This window comes from Bombyx mori, chromosome 24 (genome assembly GCF_030269925.1).
Source record: "Bombyx mori chromosome 24, ASM3026992v2".
Taxonomy (NCBI): domain Eukaryota; kingdom Metazoa; phylum Arthropoda; class Insecta; order Lepidoptera; family Bombycidae; genus Bombyx; species Bombyx mori.
In genome coordinates this window covers 7474946-7499357 of record NC_085130.1, presented here as the reverse complement: position 1 = coordinate 7499357, position 24412 = coordinate 7474946, and the positions used below count along the sequence as shown (strand labels likewise).

Below are 24412 nucleotides of genomic sequence, written 5' to 3'. Positions count from 1 at the left end.
TTTGTTATGTGAATGTCGGTACCATCTGGCGTGAGCCGCGATGCGGAACGATGGCCGTGAATCTTCTAATGCCTAGTCCAGCGGCTCTCAACCTTTTTTACTCGACGCCGCATTAACATATTCTTTACAATTTCACGACTCATACATGCTAAACTTTTGTTAGTTGAAGTGAAGGTAGAAACACCATTAATCTATTAAACTTAATTGTACTCCTCCTCCTCCTTGCGGCATGTTCCTCAGCGCTGAGGGTCGTGATCTTTACGAAGCACTTTTGTTAGGACCAAATTACTTTATTCCTTCCTATCCTCTGCGCAGTGGATGCGACATTGATGCTGGAGTCCAATGTCTTAATTTGATTGGACCAGCACATGAGACTACACCCTCTAAGGCCTCTTTATTTATAAGTACGGTCTATTAAACTTGTTTGTACAGTAAAACATTGTATTTGTGAATCTCGCGACACGCTCCTGCTTTGGAATGAGTTCCCCTCATGTTTCCCGTGTGAACGGTCGAAGGATCACTTGAACGGTCGGTTCGTTCCTTGCCGTCTCGTTCGTGTCCGTCTTTTAGGGAATCAAAAAATGTACTGCCTGCCGCTAGTCACGTACGCCCTCGTTTCATTTCTCTCTTTATTTTAGAATTCTTGTCAAATGTCTGTCTTAGTCTGTGTCTAGTCGTTGTAGGTCTTATGTCCTGTCAAAGAGGTTGCACGCCACGACACCGAGCTCTATGGCAAGTCCCTCTTCAAACGAGGCTCGTGGAGAGTACTTAACGGTAGGCAGCGGCTTGGCTCTGCCCCTGGCATTGCTGAAGTCAATGGGCGATGGTAACCACTCACAACCACGGCCGTATGCTCGTCCGTCTAACAGTAAAAAAAACCCTTCACACGGCCTTGCGACAAAACTAACGTGTCCCGATACGGTGGTTGAGAGTCGCTGGTCTAATCTGTCAAACGAATCAACTCAAAATTTTACGAAGCGCATTTATGTCTGTATAAAGTCCACGGACATGTATATAGAGCTGCACTGTTCATAGTTGCATTTTGTTTTTGCCATGCAATTATTCCGGTCACGGAATAATCTCGCAAGGTTATTCGCAATGTAACATATTCATGTTTAAAAGTGGTTGGATCAGTCTTTAGGTGTAAACAGTGGCTTGACAGTCCGCATGTGATAGCTGATGTTTTGAGCAGCGGTGACCATCACTGTTACATAGGCACCGCATTATTTCGCTTCCAAAAGCATTGAAAAACTCATCCATACCTTAGCTTTCAAGAAACATTCGCTCGAAACAATCTGTTATGATGAGGCATACGTTAAAATATGTTCTTTTTTTAATTCGTTCTGAAAAGAAAACCAAAGACAAAAATTTGCTCAGAGCTGAGATGAAGCTGTTTCTTCCCAGAGCACCGCTTGAGGTGAAATTTAAAGTGAATAAAAATAGATTCCTGTCTCGGCTGACGGAGATTTGTAAATAAAATAATATAGCGGCGTGTCTACATAGATAGCGTGACTCATTAATGTTAATGTTTTGAATTCGTAAGTCAAACGTAATCAATTAGGCTGTAACGTGGCTGTGTAAACATAGAACCTTTGCCTTGATGTGTAAGCGAATTTAAGAGATTTAAGTTTTCGGTGCGAATTTCTTTGGATATTACAATGAAGTATGAAGCGAAATATTATTCTGTTGGTCAGCTGAAGTTTTTAAAAGCTTATTTAAACATTTTTGGTTAGTTTATCGTGTCTTTTATTATTTAAATTTTCGAATATTCACAGTTCCCGTGGTCAGAGATAACACGCTGATAATTAATCAAAGGTATTTTACTAATCATATTTAAAAAAGATCATTTTTCGTCTTCTAAAGCGTTCGTTATCATGATTTTGAATTGTTTAAAATCGAAAACTAAAAATAATGCAAGGTTATCCTGCCTACCTCACTAAAACGTGATTCTTGTAAATAAAGACGTGTGTGAGAGTGCACATTGGATTCGATTCGGGTTCAAACATATTTTCCGAAATGTATGTTTTTTTAAGAGATTTTATGACCTGGTAACTAAGACCTTTAAGTCATGTCTTATTTAACTTTATTTTCTTATTTTTATGAAAAATGATGAAATGAAATGAAGATGATTAATTTGAAACATTAATCAACTGGGATGAAATTAAATGAAATGAGATGATATGGAATGAAATATAATCTTAGTAAAATGGTCGTCATTTACTAAGATTTTTTCAGTGGACTTTTTGGAGGATCCCGAGAAGTTGCGTCCAGCGTCTTTGTTTCATTTTCCCACATTTGTGCACTTTCACAAATTTTAAACAGTTAATAAACCACCGTTATTACACATTTAAACCTGAAGAAACACTAAATAGACAAAATAAAACAAATCACACAACTTCACCCCTCGCGTTCCCGCCAAAACCCCCCCGTAATGTATGTACATTGTAACATAACCTGTATATAAATACTGAGCAAGTTTTTTTTAAAGATTTTATGTCTTGGTACCGAGACCATTAAGCCAGCTTATTTAATAAAATAGATTATCTCGTCTTTAATTTTCAATATTCAATTATTCACAAAATCTATCCGCCTTTACTTTAACCATTTTTTATTGAAATCATCCTTCAGGTTTGCTTACAGTTATACACTAATACAAAACTTATTAATTAGAAGGAAAAACGATGTTTTTATTTTACATTACCATTGTTTTTGCATAAGCATACGAAGATGTCAGTGGATATTTTAAGATGATATTCCATACAGTTATATAAATAATAAATGGGTATTCAAATAAAATAATTCGCCACAGTCTCAATCTACTTCGTACTTAAGGTCTACTAGCAATTGCCCAAGGAAGTTACCTCATCAATTTGAGCCACAAATACAATCATACATATTTGCCAATACCCGGTCTCATAGTACAATAGTAAAAAACCTTCCATTGACTTCGGACACGGTAGTTATAAAATTGTGAGCGCAATAAATCGTAACGTTCTAACAAGTGAGGTAGTTGCGCTAAAGGAAGATGTTGCCAAAACAATATTCATTAAAAAAAAAAAGTAGAAAAAGTAAAAGTAATATTAAATATGTGTATTAAATAGTATTAAGCGGTAAGTAGCAGCTTGGCTCTGCCATGCATTGCTGAAGTCCATGGGCGACGGTAACCACTCACCATCAGGTGGGCCGTATGCTCGTCTGCCTACAAGGGCAATAAAAAAAATGTACTTTCTAAAGCTAATCTATAATCTACTCATGTATTTATTGAAACAAAAAGTCTTTTCGAAAAGCAATATTTTTCCTGTTAACGCTTTTTATATCTATACATTTATATAAAAATGGAGTGTCTGTTTGTAATATTGAAATAACCGCTTTTTACTACATGCGAATATATTATATACGGTACATACGCCAAAATAACATTTTTTGCAATTTTTGTCTGTCTGTCTGTTTGTCCGGCTAATCTCTGGAACAGCTGGACCGATTTTGGCGAGACTTTCACTGATAGATAGCTGATGATATAAGGAATAACTTAGGCTACATTTTTCAGAGTAGCTTCGCCCCGCGGCGTCACCTGCGGTGCGACAATAACCGCGGGTAACATCGCGAGACTCAGCTATCAATAATAAAATTTAATATTTCCGAAGCGAAGCGAGGCCGGGTCGCTAGTTATACATATATGTATTTGCTTTGCCATCAACTCTAGTTTTGTCCTTTAGTAAAGTTTATTTACATCTGACATTTGAAATGTTTGGTTTACGTGATGAGTTTGAATCTCGAATTTTATGAATGATATCTTCATTTCTAAGAGAGAATTTGCGTTTGAGAAATAGGCTTTCGGATATTACTCGACGCATATCAATCTATATATTAATACGTGAAGCAAAAACTTTGTATCCCTTTTTACGAAAATTGCGCGGCCGGAGGAGTATGAAATTTTCCACACTTACATAGAATATAGAGAAGAAGTGCATAATGCTAATATTTTTCTAAAATAATGCATAAAAGTTACATTAAATCAACAAAGAAAACATTACACACACTACATACCATTTATTTGACGCACACACGCATGCATACTATTTATTGTCAAACTTTTGTTCTTGACGTCCGTGGTTAAATTGAGAATAGATTAAATATTGTTTGTCTTTATTAATATTTCTTTAAAGTGTAGCCTTGGCGAAATTTGTGATTATAGAAGTATAAAATACAATCATAATAGTGTACAAACTTACAATTCCAATTAATTATAGTCGAATTTCGACTACTGCGGGACCACTAGTATTATTATAATATACTCCCGATAGAAGTGTCTTCATTTTGGTTACAGAAATTTAGATGCTTAAAATGAATCTGGCCGATATTGATCAATAGGAAACTAGTTGTCTTCTATCAGGACAATGTTATAATATTATTGTCTACAAGGATCCCGAAAAAGATATTGGGAGAGTTCAGGGACGCTTTGATTCATCTAACATCTGAGCTGGAGTTTCCCCACGTCCGACCACATATTGTCATGGCAAAAAGGTATTTTGCAACACAATTTGCTGGGGTTACCATTAAATTCAAACATCGATACCGAACATGCCTTTGCCAATTTTCGTCGATTAATACAAACTAGTGGTCCCCCGGTAGTCGAAATTCGACTATAATAAAATTAATTGAAATTATAAGTTTGTACACTATTATGATTCTATTATCAAAGACTTATTATACTTCTATAATCACAAATTTCGCCAAGACTACACTTTAGACAAATATTAATATAGACAAACAATATTTAATCTATTCTCAATTTGACCACAGACTATAAGCAATAAGGAAAGTTTGACAATAAACAAATAGTATGCATGCGTGTGTGTATCAAATATATGGTAGCGTGTGTAATGGTTTTTTTTTTATTGATTTAATGTATTTTTTGTGCTTAATTAAAAAAAATATTAACATTCTGAACTCCTTCTCTATATTCTCTACTAGCGGCTCGCTCCGGCTCCGCTCGGGTCCTTAACAAAAATTTCAACGATATTTGACGTTGTTTTTTTTGTAATAAAAGAACACATATTGCGGCATAACTATAATAGGTAGACATATGCTGTCGCCACACTTAATATAAGTAATAATGTGTTCTAGAAAATCGTAATACATTATTTTATTCTATCATCAATAGTTTTCGCAGGGCACGCGATGTAAAGAATAGTTTAGGTAATTTTTTTACACCTTGGGTTACATTATTGGAGTTTTAATGAGGATCCCTAATTTTTTTCAAAAAAGATTATATCCTATGTCACTCGGGAATAGTGTAGCTTCCAAACAGTGAAATAATTTTTCAAATCGGTTCAGTAGTTTCGGAGCCTATTCAATACAAACAAATCTTTCCTCTTTATAATCACTACATAGTATAAAACAAAGTCGCTTTCTGTCCCTATATCTCTATGTATGCTTAAATCTTTAAAACTACGCAACGGATTTTGATGTGGTTTTTTTAATAGATAGAGTGATTGAAGAGGAAGGTTTACATGTATAATAACATCCATTAAATAGTGGAGAAATCAATAATAAATTATAGTTTCCGAAGCGAAGCGAGGGCGGGTCGCTAGTATTAGTGTAGAAGAAGTATAGATAAGTGTGAGAAATTTCATAGTGCTTCGTTCGCGCAATTTTATTAAAAATGGGTACAACGTTTCTGCTTCACGTATTAATTTATTATATACTAGCTTTTGCCCGCGACTTCGTCCGCGTGGAATAGTTACTTTGGCATAACACTATATTTTACCCGCGACTTCATTTACAGTACTCAGGATTGGAACTTCATTACTGAACCGGTAGATGGCGTTAAAGAAGCTAGATTTTGAGATTTTTTGACAAACAATTTTGTAATTTTTCGTAAAAAAAAAAAAATTTTTCTTCATAAAAAGTATCCTATGTTACTTCTAATACCTCCAAGAATATGTGTACAAAGTTTCATGATGATCGGTTGAGTAGTTTTCGCGTGAAAGCGTAACAAACAAACTTACATTCACATTTATATATATTATTAGTAGGGATACATAGATACCGAAAACAGAACTCACCTCCTCGACGGATTTCTTCGAGAACTCGTTCATGGACGAGATCCATTGCTGCACGAGTTCGTTTACGATAACTAGATCGTTGTAGAGCCACGTCAGTACATCGTTCACCCATTGCACGCTCGGCTGATCTCCGCCCGTGCATGTGGGCACGGACACTGACTGATGCTTTTTGACGGTCAACTGCTCTGGTCCCGGGGACATGCGCCCCAACCTCTTCTTGTTCGGTGGAGTGGCGGGCACGAAGCCCGTCGCTTTAGTCGGCTTGAACGAGGCACTCTTAACTTTAGCACTGGTAGCGAGCACACTATCAGCACTGGATACTATTTCGTTCGTTGTTTTCTTCGTCTCATCGATTTTTGGTTTATCAGCGTCCGTCGTCTTTTTAGCGAACCTCCCGTACGCCCATTTGGCGATCGCGATGATCGCTATGGACAGCACCATCCATATGAACACCAACATGACCAGGTTGTCCATAGCTGTGTCCATGTAGTCGAAACTGCAGATGAGGTCGTCGACTGCTTCAGCTAGGTCTGCCATAGCTGTCCATGGTTTCCATGAGGAAGCGCGCGACTCTGACGCCTCACTTTCGGACGCTGACTGCGAGCTGAGCATTTTTTTTTTCTATTTCCGAATGCACTATTTCGGGACGCAGCTAGCTATCCCGCTCGCGCGTATAGCTCTGTCCTTGTTCGTTGTCGTTTTTTCGCAGCGTCGGGGTTAATATGTTATTTTTCCGATGGCAACATTTATGATTCAGTGAAGTTCGATTCGTTCGCGTTTGGTTTTCGCGGTTTTACTTTTTAATTTTTTTTAATAATAGTATTGGTTTAGTCTGCCGGTCTATTTGTTTCTTATAACATTTTCCTCCTGAAACAAAAAAAAATAAATGTAAATTGTCTATTTGATAATTTAAAATTATATGAAACAGTGATTGATTGGAATTTGGGGGAAATATTCCATAGACATAAGTAAGCTTGGCAATAAATAAAGATTTTCCTTAAGCCTCTGTGTGTATTAAGAATATTGATTGAAGTTTGTTCATATTATGGATACTCTTTGAAATTACTCAAATTGTACATATTTATTAAGTAATTAGATGACCCGGAAGACTTCATAGTGCCTCAATCGATAAATAAAAGACCTAAACTTTTGTATGAAATAAACTTATAACAAACAAAAGGAATCCGTCCGACGAGGGACACATCAAAGGAAAAACAAAATTGTTATTTTTATTTAATTCCGATCATTTTCATATTTATTTACCTTTTAAGCCTTCTCTGGATTTCCACAAATAATTCAAGACCAAAATTAGCCAAATCTGTCCAGCCGTTCTCGAGTTTTAGCGAGACTAACGAACAGCAATTCATTTTTATTTATATAGATAGAAGATAGATTTTGCTTCGAAAGTTAACATTAATTATAAATTTATAATTAAAACGTTGACTGCCGTGTAGGTCACCGGTGCCCTACGCGGCGCCCTGAAGTCATTATATCGATTTCTGTCACTAAGGCGCCTGTATTGTCTAACTTTGCCTTCTTTTGTTTGTTAATGTATGTTTTAGTATTTTAGTTCTCTTAGAAATAGATTCATTCTCAGTATCTTCGGATTCGTTTGTTCCCAGAGTCTAATAGATATTCCAGCGCCACCGGAGCCCAAAGACATCTACAACGTAAAAGCCGCCATCCACCTTGAGATATAAGTTGTAAGGTCTCAGTATAGTTACAACGCCTGCCCGGCCCTTGAAACCGAAACGCATTACTGCTTCACGGCAGAAATAGGCAGGGCGGTGGTACCTACCCGTGTGTACTCACAAGAGGTCCTACCACCAGTAACTAAGCAGATTTAAGAGAGAAATCGATTTTTTTTATTACCATTGTAGATAGACGAGAATACGGCCAACTAGATGGTGAGTGGTTACCGTCGCCCATGGACTTCAGCAATGCCAGGGGCATAGCCTAGCCGCTGCCTCCCGTAAATACCGACATAATTACTTCAGTGAGAAAATTAAGATAGGAATACGTATATCAAACACGGAACACAACAGCAAGTCTGTTAAAGGTCACGAACCGTGAGCTGGCTTCAGGAAATGACCTAAATTCTCAGAGGTCAATAAATGTAACCTCTCTGAATTCGTTGAGAGGAGCAAATGTATAACGTGATTGATTATAGATAGTTTTACGAGTTAATTACGAACTTTATTCTTGTCTCGAAAATAATCAGTAGGTACAGCGTTATTAACAAAAATAAATAGTAGTGTAAAAAAAAAACTAACAAAATACGCTTTTATAGAAAATCCAACTAAAACTCCTTCTACTGGTGGTGGGACCTCTTGTGAGTCCGCACGGGTAGGTACCACCGCCCCGCCTATTTTCTGCCGTGAAGCAGTAATGCGTTTCGGTTTGAAGGGTGGGGCAGCCGTTGTGACTATACTGAGACCTTAGAACTATATCTCAAGGTGTGTGGCGCATTTACGTTGTAGATGTCTATGGGCTCCAGTAACTACTTAACACCAGGTGGGCTGTGAGCTCGTCCACACATCTACGCAATAAAAAAAAATTAAAAAAAATAGTGCAAGAAAAAATGCTTTGGTATTGTGAAAAAAACAGTGGGGTGCATGACAAATATTTTATGAACAGATATGATGTCCTTAATAAGTATACCAAATTTCGAGTTAATCCGACGTTTTGAAGGGGGTCAAAATCATGTTCAAAGATTCCGTTACAAACAAACATACGTCTGAAGCTAATAAAAGCGTATTAAAAAAACAACCCATAGTTAAAACTACGTTGACTGTTTAATTTTAAGTATTTTTACTGTCATCAAAGACATCATTGTATCACTAACTAACTAATCAAAACTAACTGACTAAAACAAAACATCTTTATATTTTGTAGTTTTAGTAAGGAAAATATAAAAAATAAGACTAATGTAGTCATTCGCGAAGCAGCTGGTCTTGAGTTATTCGCCGCCTTCAGCTCTAACACTAGGAGCAGGCTTAGGGACCCCGGTAACCGTACTCGTCGAACTCGACAAAGAGTTCGACGTGCAACCTAACCCATGCATCTCAACGGGTCGCGATTCCGATCTAGTAGTAGATTTATCCGCGAAATAGTAGCTCTTGAGTTGTTAGGTCTCCTTCGGAGGCGCTCGGGCAGCTGTTAGCAAATCCCTCCCCTCCTGGCTGAGGCTCCTGGTGAAACTGGAAAGGCCTTCGAGCCACCAGTAATTAATGATGAATGAATTGTGAATGAATGATTTATTTTATTTCAGACAACAACAACAAGTCCATATGTGTACATAGTATCATTGAAACATACTTAATCAAATAAAAAATACATTATTAAAAATAATTATTATCAGTTGAATACATTTAAAATATTCCATTCAACTGATACTTCGAACCAACCATTTTTTTTTAATTAGTTCGCAAGTGAACCCGCAAAATTATAAATTGCGTAATTACTGGTGGTAGGACCTCTTGGGAGTCCGCGCGGGTAGGTACCACCACCCCGCCTATTTCTGCCGTGAAGCAGTAATGCGTTTCGGTTTGAAGGGTGGGGCAGCCGTTATAACCATACCTGAGATTTTGGAACTTATATCTCAAGGTGGGTGGCGCATTTACGTTGTAGATATCTATGGGCTCCGGTAACCACTTAACACCAGGTGGGCTGTGAATTCGTTCACCCACCAAAGCAATAGTAATTACGCAAATTATAATTTTGCGGGTTTAATTTTTATTACACGATGTTATTCCTTCACCGTGAAAGTCAATCGTGAACATTTGTCAAGTACGTATTTCATTAGAAAAATTGGTACCCGCCTGCGGGATCCGAACACTGGTGCGTTGTTCAACACGAATGCACCGGACGTCTTATCCTTTAGGCCACGACGACTTAAAATATATTATGATGATATGATATTTATTACGATGCAATATTTTATTTGAAAAAGAAGCAGATATGTTTCAAGCGCACGTCAAGTCAAGACTCGAAAACAGGCCAATTGGGACGTTTCGTCTTTAGTCGCGTCTAAACAAATGCAATAATAATTATAACTAGAGGTTCCGCAGTAGTCGAAATTCGACTATAATTAATTGAAATGATAATTGTAAGTTTGTACACTATTATGATTGTATTTTATACTTCTATAATCAAAAATTTCGCCAAGACTACAGTTTAAAAAATATTAACAAAGACAAACAATATTTAATCTATTCTCAATTTGACAACAGACGTCAAGAACAAAAGTTTGACAATACATAATATGCATGCGTGTGTGCGTCAAATACATGGTATGTAGTGTGTGTAACGTTTTCTTTATTGATTTAATGTATCTTTTATGCATTATTTAAAAAAAATATTAGCATTGTGCACTTCTTGTCTATATTTTCTATAAGTGTAGAAAATTTCATACTCCTCCGTCCGCGCAATTTTCGTAAAAAGGGATACAAAGTTTTTGCTTCACGTATTAATATATAGATATAACAAGTGCAATCGTTCCAATTATAGCTATCTTTTTTACTCACGCGCTTATCCCATCTTTTGTAATTTTCATTAATGCTACTTGTCAACATGTGTGTGCACTATATCGGTAGGTATGTAGATATATATGGCGCGATCAGATTTGAAGAGTCAGTTACTATGAAGATAACATATCTGTTGTATAAAAAATCATTGTTACGATGATACAAATTATTCAAACTCTATGTACAGATGATAGATTTTTAACGGGATTTACGAGACTTCTAAAGCTTATACAGTATGAGCTCTAGTAACCAATTAACCGATCCGGTGGAATAATAAACAAAAAAAACAAAATGTGTGTCATTCACACGTGGTGGAAGTGAAACCTTCCAAAATTAAAATACAATTATCCTAAACGTCTTAAGTATATGTAAAATTTTGTCATTAGTAAATAATTGTAAGGTAGCGCCCTCTGTGAATTGATATTTTAACTTCACGTATAATCCTAAATTAAAATTCACTACAAGAGCTTTCATACACACGTTAGTATTAAAAAATCTCACAGATGGCGCTGTATTAAATAGTATGTATATTTTTGTCTCATTCTTTGCTGGCTTCATCCTACACATTTTTGTATTCGTGTCTCATACCTGTCGTTTTTTCCGTTGCATCCGGTTTGAAATCACAACGATTCTAAAGAAGTTTTCACTTCAAAAACAAATACACATCTCAATTGAAACAAAGACTTGGACGAGTCGAATGTGCTGGTAGATTCGATTATCTGAATTGTTACAATTAAATTTTACGATTGAACTTTTCTAATCGAGAATCTTGAGTCTGTTTCAATTGTTTTAATTAAAGAATATAAAACAGTTTTAGGAGCCCATAGACATACAAGACGCGAATGCCGCCGCCCATCTTGGGATTTGAGGTCTTCGTCTCAATGGTTTGGTAATTACGTATGTGACAAAAAAAATGGGTTCGGTTTTTATTACCTACACGATGCTATTTAAACCTTCCTTCATAGTGGAAGTAATTCGCGAAGATACGCCAAGTGCTTCTTTGAAAAAAAATTGTTACCTTTTTTTTGCTTAGATGGGTGGGCGAGCTCACAGCCCACTTGGTGTTAAGTGGTTACTGGAGCCCATTAGCATCTACAACGTAAATGCGCCACCCACCCTTAGATACCAATAAGTTCTAAGGCCTCAGGTATAGTTACAACGGCTGCCGCATCCTTCAAGCCGAAACGCATTATTCCATCACGGCAGAAATAGGCAGGGTGATTCGAACACCGGCACGGTCGCATCGCTCGATACGAGTACCCTGGCCGTCTTATCTATTAGGCCACGATGACGTCGATGCTATCCGTCGGTGTCACGAAAGTCGACTAAGGCATTCACGAGCAGAACGGTAAGCAGCATTCTCTCGGTATTCATCCAGCTTACGTATATCGAAATCTTTTTCCCCCCTACCTATTCGCTGGTAGCCTAAGAGCTACAGCTACGACCGAACGGGTAAACGAGCTCACGGCCATATCCGATCCTGTGGACCGAATGGTAAACAGTCAACATCGCCCTAAACACGTCATTACGGATCCTCCCGATCCATTAACGGTGCTTTTAGGTACCTCAACCACCGGTCACCGTCCTCGTCGAACCCGTCGATTACGACGAAAAGTTCTGCAGGCTCCGGTAACCACATTACACCAGCGTAGACCAAGAGCTCGTTCCAGTTTAAGTATACAAATTAACCTATACGTGAACTGTAGGTACTTAAAATTTATCTGTACTTTTTGGCGGGAACGCGAGGAGTGCATCTGTGTGATTTGTTTTATTTTGTCTATTTAGTGTTTCTTCAGGTTTAAATATGTAATAACGGTGGTTTATTAACTGTATAATTAATATCTGTGAAAGTGCACAAATGTGGGAAAATGAAACAAAGCCACTGGACGTAACTTATCGGGATCCTCCAAAAAGTCCACTTAAAAAAATCTCAGTAGATGACCACCATTTGACTGAGAATATTTCATCCCATATCATCTCATCTCATTTCATTTAATTTCACCCCAGTTGATTAATGTCTCAAATTAATCATCTTCATTTCATTTTCATAAAAATAAGAATATAAATTAAAATTGGACATGACTTAAAAGTCTTAGTTATCAGGTTATAAAATCCTTTAAAAAAAATATCTCTCGTTTGACAGCCTTTCATTATTGTCGTTGCACGTTATGAAAATCATCGCGTGCTTAAAATGCAAACAGGACCGAAGCTTTTTTCGATTAAGCCAATCACACTTAACTAGCTATAGGTACACGTGCCTTCCATTTAAGTAATAGACATGTCTCATGTGTATAATTACATTCGACATTGGGCTGTTATGTGACATCATCATGACCTCAGAGTCGGGCGTCACTTCACAAATTACCGTCGGTCAGAGTCTATTGTTCTATTGAGTAATTGATTATGTATAGAAGCATGGTGTTTATGGTTTGGTGAACTATCACTATCTGTTCAACGAAATCAGCGTTTTTTCATTTTTCATTCACGTCATGAATAGTCCCATCTATTCGGCATGCAAATTGCCCACTGAGTTTCTCGCCGGATCTTCTCAGTGGGTCGCGTTTCCGATCCGGTGATAGACTCTGCGAAGCACTGCTCTTGCCAGGGTTAGTGTTAGCAAATTCTCTCCGGTTGAGCCCGTGAGCTCACCTACTCGTCTGGGCGCAGCTGGTATAGCCTCTTAGGGTACCAGCGAACTCTTGGTGGTAGGACCTCTTGTGAGTCCGCACGGGTAGGTACCACCACCCCACCTATTTCTGCCGTGAAGCAGTAATGCGTTTCGGTTTGAAGGGTGGGGTAGCCGTTGTAATTATACTGAGACCTTAGAACTTATATCTCAAGGTGGGTGGCGCATTTACATTGTAGATGTCTATGGGCTCCAGTAACCACTTAATACCAGGTGGGCTGTGAGCTCGTGCACTCATCTAAGCAAAAGAAAAAAGCAGAATATAACAATAAAAAAGAAAAATAGATTATAATTTTTAAACTCTGGGACCAATTGTCAGATTTATCTCAGGTTTTATTACGTATACCGTTATTTCTAGAATATACTTAATTAAAAATACAATACACTATATCATATTTAATTATATTTTTTGCGTAACAGTAATCAATTAATAAATTAATATTATTATAGTATATTAATATAATTAATATGGAAAACCTTCGTCATGTTTACGCAAGGTTACACGAAAGGTCACCTAAAGCGTGACATCTAATGCACTTAAACCAAATTAATATTTGCTCTGTCAACTTTAATCACATTAAAAACAATTCTACTAGTAATATAGCTATTGGATTACTCAGTGATATTTTAATTGCCCTTGAAGGCAGACAAACAAACGCCCACTCAATGGCGAGTCGCCACCATCGCCCAGGGACGTCAGCAATGCCACAAACCTCGTTTGAAGAAGCACATGTTATAGCGCTCGGGAAATACCGCGGAGGGGAGCTCATTCCATAGCCGGATGGTGCGTGGCAAAAAAGATCTCTGGAAGCGCATTGTAGATGAACGCAAGGTAATATGGACGAACTCTACTCCGGTGGCAGGCGGTGCGATGGTAAAAACGAGATGATGGGATCAACTCAAACAATTCCTCAGGGCACTTCTATTTGAGCACTATTTGTATAAGCTTCTCTACTTGACAACGCTAATATAAAGATAATCTGTGTTAGCTTATGGTGTTTGAGTTGCTTAGGCGAAATCTTACAAAAGCCTTTCTGTTTTAATAACAATGTAAAAAACATTCGCTGCCAGAGTTAGCAGGATAAATGTCTTCGATGTTATGAGAGCCAGGTCTAACTCTTTTCAGCGACAAACCTACACCCAATAAACAATAGCAATGAACCGGTAAACGGAAAACCCAAACAAACTACGAAAATAAATGAACACAAGAAGCACGTTTTCCCCCAAGCCGACTGGTCCTCGTGGGGGATAAAGACCACAACCCTCCAACAACACAGAAAAATAACTACAAAGAAACAAAAATATACGTCGCAGTTGGAGAAGCCCTTTGTCGATATACAAACCGATCTACAGAAACTATAATAAGTAAAATCCAAATAAGAGATTAGATTATATATTTTTAATATGAATCGGAATAAAAAGCTATTCAATCATTCATTCGAGTAACATCACTATTAGGATAAACGAGGATTGAGTTCGGCCTTTCGCCACGACCGGTTTTAGCCACAACATCGGACTCCCCATCACAGTTCGGCCCTTCGCCACGGCCGGTCTTTGCCACAACATCGGACTTTCCATCAATTTCTTGGTGCACAGATGTCCACACCTTGCATAGCCCCACACGAGTCTTCTTCAACATTATTCTACAAACCCTGATTGTGAAATCTACTCCAATATTCGATACCCATCACAATAAACCAGAACTAAATTGATTAATTGTGCAAGTTAACGCCAATTAGCGTGCGAAAACTGAAACAAATGGACGTTTTGTTCGACTTTTAGAATTTCAATTCAGAGATTCGGAATATCTATATATTAATACGTGAAGCAAATACTTTGTATCCCTTTTTACGAAAATTGCGCTGACGGAGGAGTATGAAATTTTCTACACTTATAGAGAATATAGAGAAGAAGTGCACAATGCTAATATATTTTTTAAATAATGCATAAAAGATACATTAAATCAATAAAGAAAACATTACACACACTACATACCATGTATTTGACGCACACACGCATGCATACTATTTATTGTCAAACTTTTGTTCTTGACGTCTGTTGTCAAATTGAGAATAGATTAAATATTGTTTGTCTTTGTTAATATTTTTTATAGTGTAATCTTGGCGAAATTTGTGATTATAGAAGTATAAAATACAATCATAATAGTGTACAAACTTACAATTTCAATTAATTATAGTCGAATTTCGACTACTACGGGACCTCTAGTATATAGGTAAGTAATTTAGTGTTTAAAAGTTAAATCGTTTATAAATTTACACTTTTAGACGCTTTATAATTGGATCACATTTTGAACCAGAAATAAGGTATATATTTCTGCCGATATTCTAAAACCCGAACTTAAGAGCATTGTTTAAATGAAAGTCTATGATGAAGTATGTTCTCGGTACACATAAATTATGTTGGCACATAAACGAAGATCTTCGAATGCGCGAACCGTCCATAGTTTGAAGGTCTCGACACAGATAACTTCGAAGATACCAGCAACTTAATTCATCGTATGGTGGCAAACAATGTACCGTCTTTATAATGGGCATCGTCTGCATAGAGGACTATATGAAGAGCTTAGCGGCAGATGAGACACCAGCTCGTGTATTACTGGTATGCATTGGGTAGGCAGGCTACCGGACAAAGTACCTTGGTATACTAAAGACCATCTCCTCTCATCAGAAGGCTGAACTGTCACCTGTACGAATGATAAGGCAAAAATAAATTTCCCACTATGACACAATAAAACTGCGAGTATATTAAAACTGCGGAAACCAGCCCGTCGTCAAGATTGAAGATACATTAAATATTTGATCTAGAACGGGTCTTTGAATATTGATGTTTAGAAATAAACATGAGCCACCATCAAATCAGTAATAATTATTCAAAACACATTTACAGCTTGCAACAGAGCTATAAATACATAAAATCTGTTACAAAACAATGTTTAGGTGATGTCATTGAAGGACTCGGGTTAAGGTCATTGATAATTGGATGTGTTTATGCAATAAAACATAATGAGTTACGTTGTTTTTTTTTTTAAACGCTTTCATTAGCTTGACCTCTGTGTATCTACCTAGATCTATCTATGTAAGGGAATCTTTGAACATAATTTCGACAAACTTCAAGAGATTTGATCAAAATGAAAATTAGTATTGGAAGGTAGATTGACAATAATTGTACTTTCATTTTATTACTTTGAGCCAATATTTGGAGCAGGAGAACAGTGATGGAAATAAAAGGAACATTGTGTACTTAGCACAATTATTTTGATTAGTCGTGCGCACATGGCTTATATGTTTTACAAACCAGATTTTCCGCTTCTTTTCCTTATTGATTGTATCTTTTTTTTAGTTTGTAATGTGTGTACCTTATAAATAAATAAAAGGTCTTCTTTCGCTAAATTAAGACCACTTGTTTTCATTATTCCAATGATAAGAAGGTCTTCCACCGGGTTGTTTACAGTAGGACCATCGCATCTGAAGGTTATTGGGAATTCCTATACCGCTCATGAAATCTTAAAGTATATTACCAAAACATGCGGTAGACAGGGGACGAAATAGCAATGTATTGTCGGTAGTCAGAAACAACCTCCAAAGGTATTATATTATGAGTAGCGGTAGGGCGTATTGCGGTATTGCGTGTTCGGTTAGTTATCTACCTATTTCTGCCGCGAAACACTGGTGGTTAAGGGCGAGACAGATGTCATACACGACTGCTTTGCGACAAATATATGTCCGCACGGATAGACCCACAATACGTAGCTACTTTTTATTTATTTATTGCTTAGATAGATGGACGAGCTCACGGCCCACCTGGTGTTGAGTGGTTACCGAAGCCCATAGACATCTACAACGTAAACGGTAACCGCTCAGTACCAGGTTGGCCGTGAGCTCGTCCACCAACCTAAGCAATAAAAAAAATACCGAGAAAATTCACCAACTTTATGGAAGATCTTCTCTTTGTGGTTACCACCAAAACCCAACCAAAAAACGTGAACCTTCGTATGTAGCAACACTGAGTCATATCACCACGCCCGTCTAGACATTTGACCTAAAAGTTTTATCATTCCACCTTCGATACGACCTTCCCGAATAAGGTTTATTTATGATCAAATTAAGCTAATATATTATTATGTATTGGATTGCCAAGTAAATACTTGATGATTAATGTCTAAGTCAAGAAGAGCATAAATGCGAGAAGCATTTTGGGGCGAAATTCATTTCAATTCGCATATGGTACGCGGCCAAAATGATGGGTTGAATTGCACGTTTCATATTTCGTTGGTACATTGGCTAGTGAACCGGACCTGTATTCTATGGAGTTCGGATTCGATTCCCCTGTCAAGGTCGTCTTTTTACGGTTCTGCTGTTGTCTCATATGTGCATATAGTAACGGGGGAACGTATCCTTAAAACTGCTCATGATTGCACAAAGATTCCAGGAAGGTATCTGTTGAACCGTCAAACTTTATTCAGGAGGCCGGGTGGTGATGAAAAACATGATGACAATAGCATGTCGAATGGATTCCCAGGAGTGCTCAACAAGTGCAGGGCGTAACATAATATTGTATTATTATTAAAACAATAATATGTATATATACGAAGGGTGAAAGACCATTTGGTTTAAGCAAAATTTCGCTTTTTTTTTTCTTTTTTTTTTTTTGTTGCTTATATGTGTGGACGAGCTCACAGCCCCCTTGTTGTTAAGTGGTTACTGGAGCCCATAGACATCTACAACTTAAGTGCCCCACCCACCTTGAGACATAAGTTCTAAGATCTCAAGTATAGCTACAACGGCTGCCCCACCCTTCAAACCGAAACGCATTACTGCTTCACGGTAGAAATAGGCAGGGGTGGTAGTACCTACCCGCTCGGACTCTCAAGAGGTCCTACCACCAGTATCCTTAAAACTGCTCATGATAGCACAAAGATTCCAGGCAGGTATCTGTTGAACCGTCAAACTTTATTCAGGAGGCCGGGTGGTGATGAAAAACATGATGACAATAACATGTCGAATGGATTCCCAGGATTTCTCAACAAGTGCAGGGCGTAGCATAATATTGTATTTTTATTAAAACAATATATATATATATATAATATACGTAATATATAAATAATATAACATATAAATAATATATATAATAAAGGAAGTGTGAAAGACCATTTGGTTTACTCTTTTTTTCTTTTTTTCCTACGTTAGCTGATAGCTTTGAGAGGCTATTTCAGCTTCGCCCTAACGTGTAGGTGAGCTCACGGGGCTCAAACCGGAGTGTTGCTAACACTGACCCTAGCAAGAGCCGTGCTTCGCAGAATCTACCACCGGATCGGAAACGCGACCCACTGAGAAGATCCGGCGAGAAACTCAGTGGGCTGGGTCTGTGGGTTAAAATTTCGCTTAATACGCGCCATTTATCTTTGTAATTAAAGGTCCGTTTTGTTTGGCATCAGCATCATCAGTTCGATGTTTTTAATTGAACTTCAATTAAATTTACTCCATTGAAGAAGAAGCGCGAAGAAGTTTTTTTGTTATGATATTTTTTGCAAATTTTAACCTTTAATTCTTGTAAAGTTGCAAAGATGTCGCTTATACCAAATAGCTTTTCACTCCTCAATATTATTATTATAGTATCATGTATATTATGGAGGGGTTTTTTTAAAACTAGGTTTCAATTTTTTTTTATTGCTTATATGGTTGGACTAGCTCACAGCCCACCTGGTGTTAAGTGGTTACTGGAGCCCATAGACATCTACAACGTAAATGCCGCCACCCACCTTGAGATATAAGCTCTAAGGTCTCAAGTATAGTTACAACGGGTGCCCCACCCTTCAAACCGAAACGCATTACTGCTTCACGGCAGAAATAGGCAGGGCAGTGGTACCTACCCGCGCGGACTCATAAGAGGTCCTACCGCCAGTGAAAATATGTATCTATGTATGTATGTATTTTCTTTAATAATGTATTATTAATAGTACCTGCAACATACCTGCTATACCTTTATCTGTCCAGAATTAAACGGTTATCTGGAAGGGATCGCTTTTATCTGCTTGTTGACTGTTTTCTGATGTTAATTGTGTTTTGGTGTGCAATAAAGTATGTTGCCTCTCTCTCTCTCTCTATATTATAGAGGTTTTTTTTAACTAGTTTTTAATTCAATTACACAATCAACCAACGGGCATAAAACCCTGACCCCATGTTGGGCGAGCGACCGCGTCAACTCTATAACTGCAGACGGTTTTAACAGCGAATATGGTAGAACTTAAAACCGGTTATCATATGTCTATATATATAAAAATGAATTGCTGTTCGTTAGTCTCGCTAAAACTCGAGAACGGCTGGACCGATTTGGCTAATTTTGGTCTTGAATTACTTGTGGAAGTCCAGGGAAGGTTTAAAAAGTAGATAAATGAATGAAAATGCTCAGAATTAAATAAAAATAACAATTTTGTTTTCCCTTTGATGCGTCCCCCGTCGGGCGGATTCCTTTTGTTTGTTTCAAGTTTATTTTATACAAAAGTTTAGGTCTTTTATTTATCGACTGAGGCACTACGAAGTCTTCCGGGTCAGCTAGTATCATAATAAAATTCGTGCACAAAATATCTGTTACGTTGACCAATGCTGGAGAATTCCTTTATCCGGCGCCAATCCAGGAGCGACATCAGTATGTCATCTCCATCATCATTCTCCTGCTCTTCTTCCAGTCACCTGGGGTCGGCGCAACATGTTTTCTCCTTCCATACTCCTCTATCATATACCATTTCTTCTCTGACTCCTCTCTTACCCATATCGTCTTTCTCACGCAATCAATTCATTTCTTCTTAGATCTACCTCTTCCTCTATATCCTTCCACATTCATAGTTAACACTCTCTTACCATCCTCATTTCGTCACATCATATATCCATACCATCCCAAACGCGCACTTCTCAGCTTCTCTGTCACAGGTGCCACTTTCAGACTTCCTCTGACATATTCATTCCGTATTCTATCCATTCTCGTTACTTCACACATCCATCGCAACATTCGCATCTCTGCTGCATGCAATCGTCTTTCATCCGTCGCTCGCAACCGAACCCACATGTGACCCCGTATGCCCACGTTCGAACCCCGGTCGTAGATCAGTTCTCGGATGAAAGAGTGCAAGGAGAGCTGTTTGGTGGGTAGACCCTAAAAAGGCCTTGGGCCCGCGGTCCCCTCCCAACATCTGCAGACCGTCGACACCTACATATGCCGCGCGCCATCTAGACGCGAAAATCTCGCGTATAAGGTTCGATAAAAATAGAAAAAAACATTATTGTTTTGTTACATACAAATTTAAAACGATTCGTGGTATGGACATGTGATGCGTAGAGAGAAGATACATGTGACTAGGAGATGTATAGAAATGGTAGTACAAGGTAGAGGGGGGAGAGGTCGACCGAAGAAGACATGGACGGAGTGTGTGAATGACGATATGAAAGAGAAATGAGTGAGTGTTGAGATGACGGCTGATAGAAGAGAATGGAAGAGAAAAAATTTCTGTGCCGACCCCACCTAGTGGGATAAAGTGGGGGAAAAAAGAGACATTTAATCCGATTCAAATCGACATTTTATATGGAAACACTTTTATGTTTTGAAGTTTACTAGTAAAAATACGTAATCAATACTTCTATACTAATATTATAAAAAGGAAAGATTTGTTTGTTTGTTTGTATTGAGTAGGCTCCGAAACTACTGAACCGATTTGAAAAATTCTTTCACTGTTTGGAAGCTACACTATTCCCGAGTGACAGAGGCTACAAATTTTTTTTTAAAAATTAGGAATCCTTACTAAAATTCCAATAATGTAAAAAAATAACCTAAAGTATTTTTTACACCGCGTGCCCTGCGAAAAATCTTGATAATAGAATAAAATAATGTACTACGATTTTGTAGAACACAATTTTTTAACAAAAAGTGTCGCGACAGCATATGTCTAACTAATAAAGTTATGTCGCAATAAGTGTTCTTTTATTTAAAAAAATGCAACAACGTCAAATATCGTTGAAATTTTTGTTAAAGACCCGAGCGGAGCCGGGGCGGGCCGCTAGTCATTATTAAAAACAATTCTAAATAAAATATAACCGATTGATAAAGTCGTTAATAAATATTTTATCGGATCGTGTTGATAAATACAAGCACCCAAGTTGTGTTACCATTTGTTTATTTTTAACAACGAAAAGCAAAAAGCTTTCAATCAAATAATACGAGGAGAATATGATTAATGTTTTGAAAATTCAAATAAATATACTTTATTAAGGATAGCTCAAAAACAATTGGTCGAATTTTGATAAGGTTTCAAAAATAAAAACTCAACAAAATCGGTTCACTTAGAAAATAGCTCTGAGGTAACGCTTAAACAAAATAAATATGCAATTTCCAAAAAGGGCACATCTCTGAAATTGTAAAATGTTCAGAAAATGAAAAAAAAAGCTGATTATTTTCTAAAGCAGCGTAAAATTTAAAATATTAACTTTTGAGATATATTTTAGTGTTCATTAGCAATTGAAAATTACTGGAATTATTATAAAATGGGTGTGTAGGTAAGCCTCAAAACTACATGTATATGAAAAAACGTATTTGACAAAGTATGCGACATGTGCCCTTTTCGAAATTGCATATTCAAATATAATCGAATCGAGAAAGCCCTCTTTTTTTTTTCGAAGGCCATTAAAACTAAACATCGCAACGAATTTTGAAATTACATAAATTACCATATTCGATGAACACGTATATAAATTAACGAAGTCAGCGATTGTACTTATATGTGTACTTTACCGATTTAATAATTTACACACAACATTCACTATACACTATGAATGAACACTTGGGGGCATGTTCGCATTTCACGCCCGACGCAGCGAGACTGACTCACACACTGATATAACCTCCAAAGTTAGTCATTAACGTGTAAGTAGATGAAGTCATTATCGAAGTTGTACTTAGGAGCTATTCACATACAAATGTGACGGACAGATCCGACCTACAACAATTTTTTTTTTTCGGGCCGTGGATCGAACATCCTACGAGTTCCCCGCGCATAAGGGCCGCGCGGAGTATGTAAGACTCAACGATTTGCAGGTGTTGAGAGCAGGTCGCGGGCCCAAGGATTTTAGGGCCCACCAACTAAACGACTCCCCTGCACTCTTACACCCAACGTCCGATGTCAGAACCCGGTCAGAGTAGGAGGGTTCCCGCGGTCAACACTACAACCAGACACGCGGCGCCACCCCGAGGACGCCCGACCGACGGGTCGTCGAGGCGATAGTCGACGACCAACGACGTCGGTCTCCGCGGTACGGCGGCCCTACCAGGCCGCCCGGGCGATGCCGCTGGTGTTCCGGGATACCCCGCTGGGCCAGAACCAGCCTGCCGGGTCGGAACGCGAATCCGACCTACAACCTAACCTAAGCATCTTCCTACTGAGTTTCTCGCCGGATCTTCTCAGCGGGTCGCGATTCCGATTCGCGAAGCAGTTTCTCTTGAATTGTTAGGTCTCCTTTGGAGGTGCTCGGGCAGCTGTTAGCAAATTCCACCCCTCCTGGCTGAACCTTTGCTCGCCCACCTGTCCTGGTGAAACTGGAAAGGCCTCCCTCCGGTCCACCAGTAATATCTCAAACATAAAAAAAAAAGATTCGACCTACATCAAACCGAGAATAAGCTTAGCTGAACAGCCTAAGAGGTAAGGTGAGCTCGCGAGCTCAACCTGAGAATATTTGCTAACACTAGCCTTGTTCCAACACGTTTTTTAACCGACTTCAAAAAAGAGGAGGTTCTCAATTCAACTGTGTGTTTTTTATGTTTGTTATTAGTTACCTCATATCTTTTGACTGGGTGAATCGATTTTGATGATTCTTTTTTTATTAGAAGGTGACGCTTCCCGCGTGGTCCCATTTCCATTTAGTCCAGTTCTAATAATGGTATCCATGAGAAAACCATATAAGTCTTAAATTTGCGTTAAGTACGTGCGCGACAAATAGATGAATAACTCAATAACTTAATATCACGCCAACCGATTTCGATGATTATTGTTTGTAGTGAATATTAATTTGTTTTGGAATTATTATTTTTTCTATTTGAAGTCGGTTTTTGTTAAAGCATGTCTATTTACAATTACTAGAGGTCCCGCAGTAGTCGAAATTCGACTATAATTAATTGGAATTGTAAGTTTGTACACTATTATGATTATGTATATTTTATACTTCTATAATCACAAATTTCGCCAAGACTACACTATAAAAAATATTAACAAAGACAAACAATATTTAATCTATTCTCAATTTGACAACACACGTCAAGAACAAAAGTTTGACAATAAATAGTATGCATGCGTGTGTGCGACAAATACATGGTATGTAGTGTGTGTAATGTTTTCTTTATTGATTTAATGTAACTTTTATGCATTATTTTAAAAAAATATTAGCATTGTGCACTTCTTCTCTATATTCTCTATTAGTGTGGAAAATTTCATACTCCTCCGTCTGCGCAATTTTCGTAAAAAGGGATACAAAGTTTTTGCTTCACGTATTAATATATATTAGCTCGGTTTGTATGTATGTTTGTTCGTATGTTACCGAAGCTTTGAACATCATTTTCAACGACTTCAAAACTTCGGATTAACTTGACAATTCGCAAACGCATCATCGAACGATAATGATACAATAATTTTATAACTTCGCTCTAATAACCTGAGCGGTATCAACAGGATAACAAACAAAATGGAATAAATTGTTGGTTCTGTTTTATTTTAAGTTTTAATTTACATAAATTACCTAATTTAACGACCGTCTGGTGTAGTGGTAAGTGACATGGTCACTACACAAGGGGGTCGCGGGTTCGAATCCCGCCAAAGGAGGATATTTGTATGATAAATATAAAATGTCTTTTCCAGAGTTATGGATGTATATGAAATATATGTATGTGTATATTAAAAATCTTACATTTATTTCCGTTATCTGGTACCTGTAACACAGGTTCTTTACGAACTTAGCACGGGACCAGTTAACGTGGCGTCATTGTTAGTAAATATTTATTATTATATTATTTATTATTATAATTAGACGGTTAGCGTGATATGGCCTTGTGATGCGTAGAGAGGAGATGCATGTGAC

The 24412-nt window shown here is 37.7% G+C and overlaps 1 protein-coding gene across 13 annotated transcripts in view; it reads right to left on the bottom strand.

The window, feature by feature from the left end:
* LOC101746973 (uncharacterized) overlaps window positions 1-24412 on the bottom strand; it is an 88614-nt gene that overhangs the window by 48464 nt on the left and 15738 nt on the right. For 9 of the 13 annotated variants that reach the window (XR_009976443.1, XR_009976444.1, XR_009976445.1 and 6 more), the window contains exons 1-2: window positions 22016-22182; window positions 6069-6935 (exon numbers count right to left, since the gene is read on the bottom strand). Coding sequence is in view for 9 of the 13 variants with exons in the window: in XM_012697473.4 (XP_012552927.2) it covers window positions 6069-6680 (612 nt within the window). In the remaining 4 variants the exon portion in view is untranslated. Of the gene's footprint in view, window positions 1-6068; window positions 6936-22015; window positions 22183-24412 lie in introns of those variants that run through there. The other 4 variants (XM_062675730.1, XM_062675735.1, XM_062675729.1 and 1 more) reach the window with 2 other exon arrangements.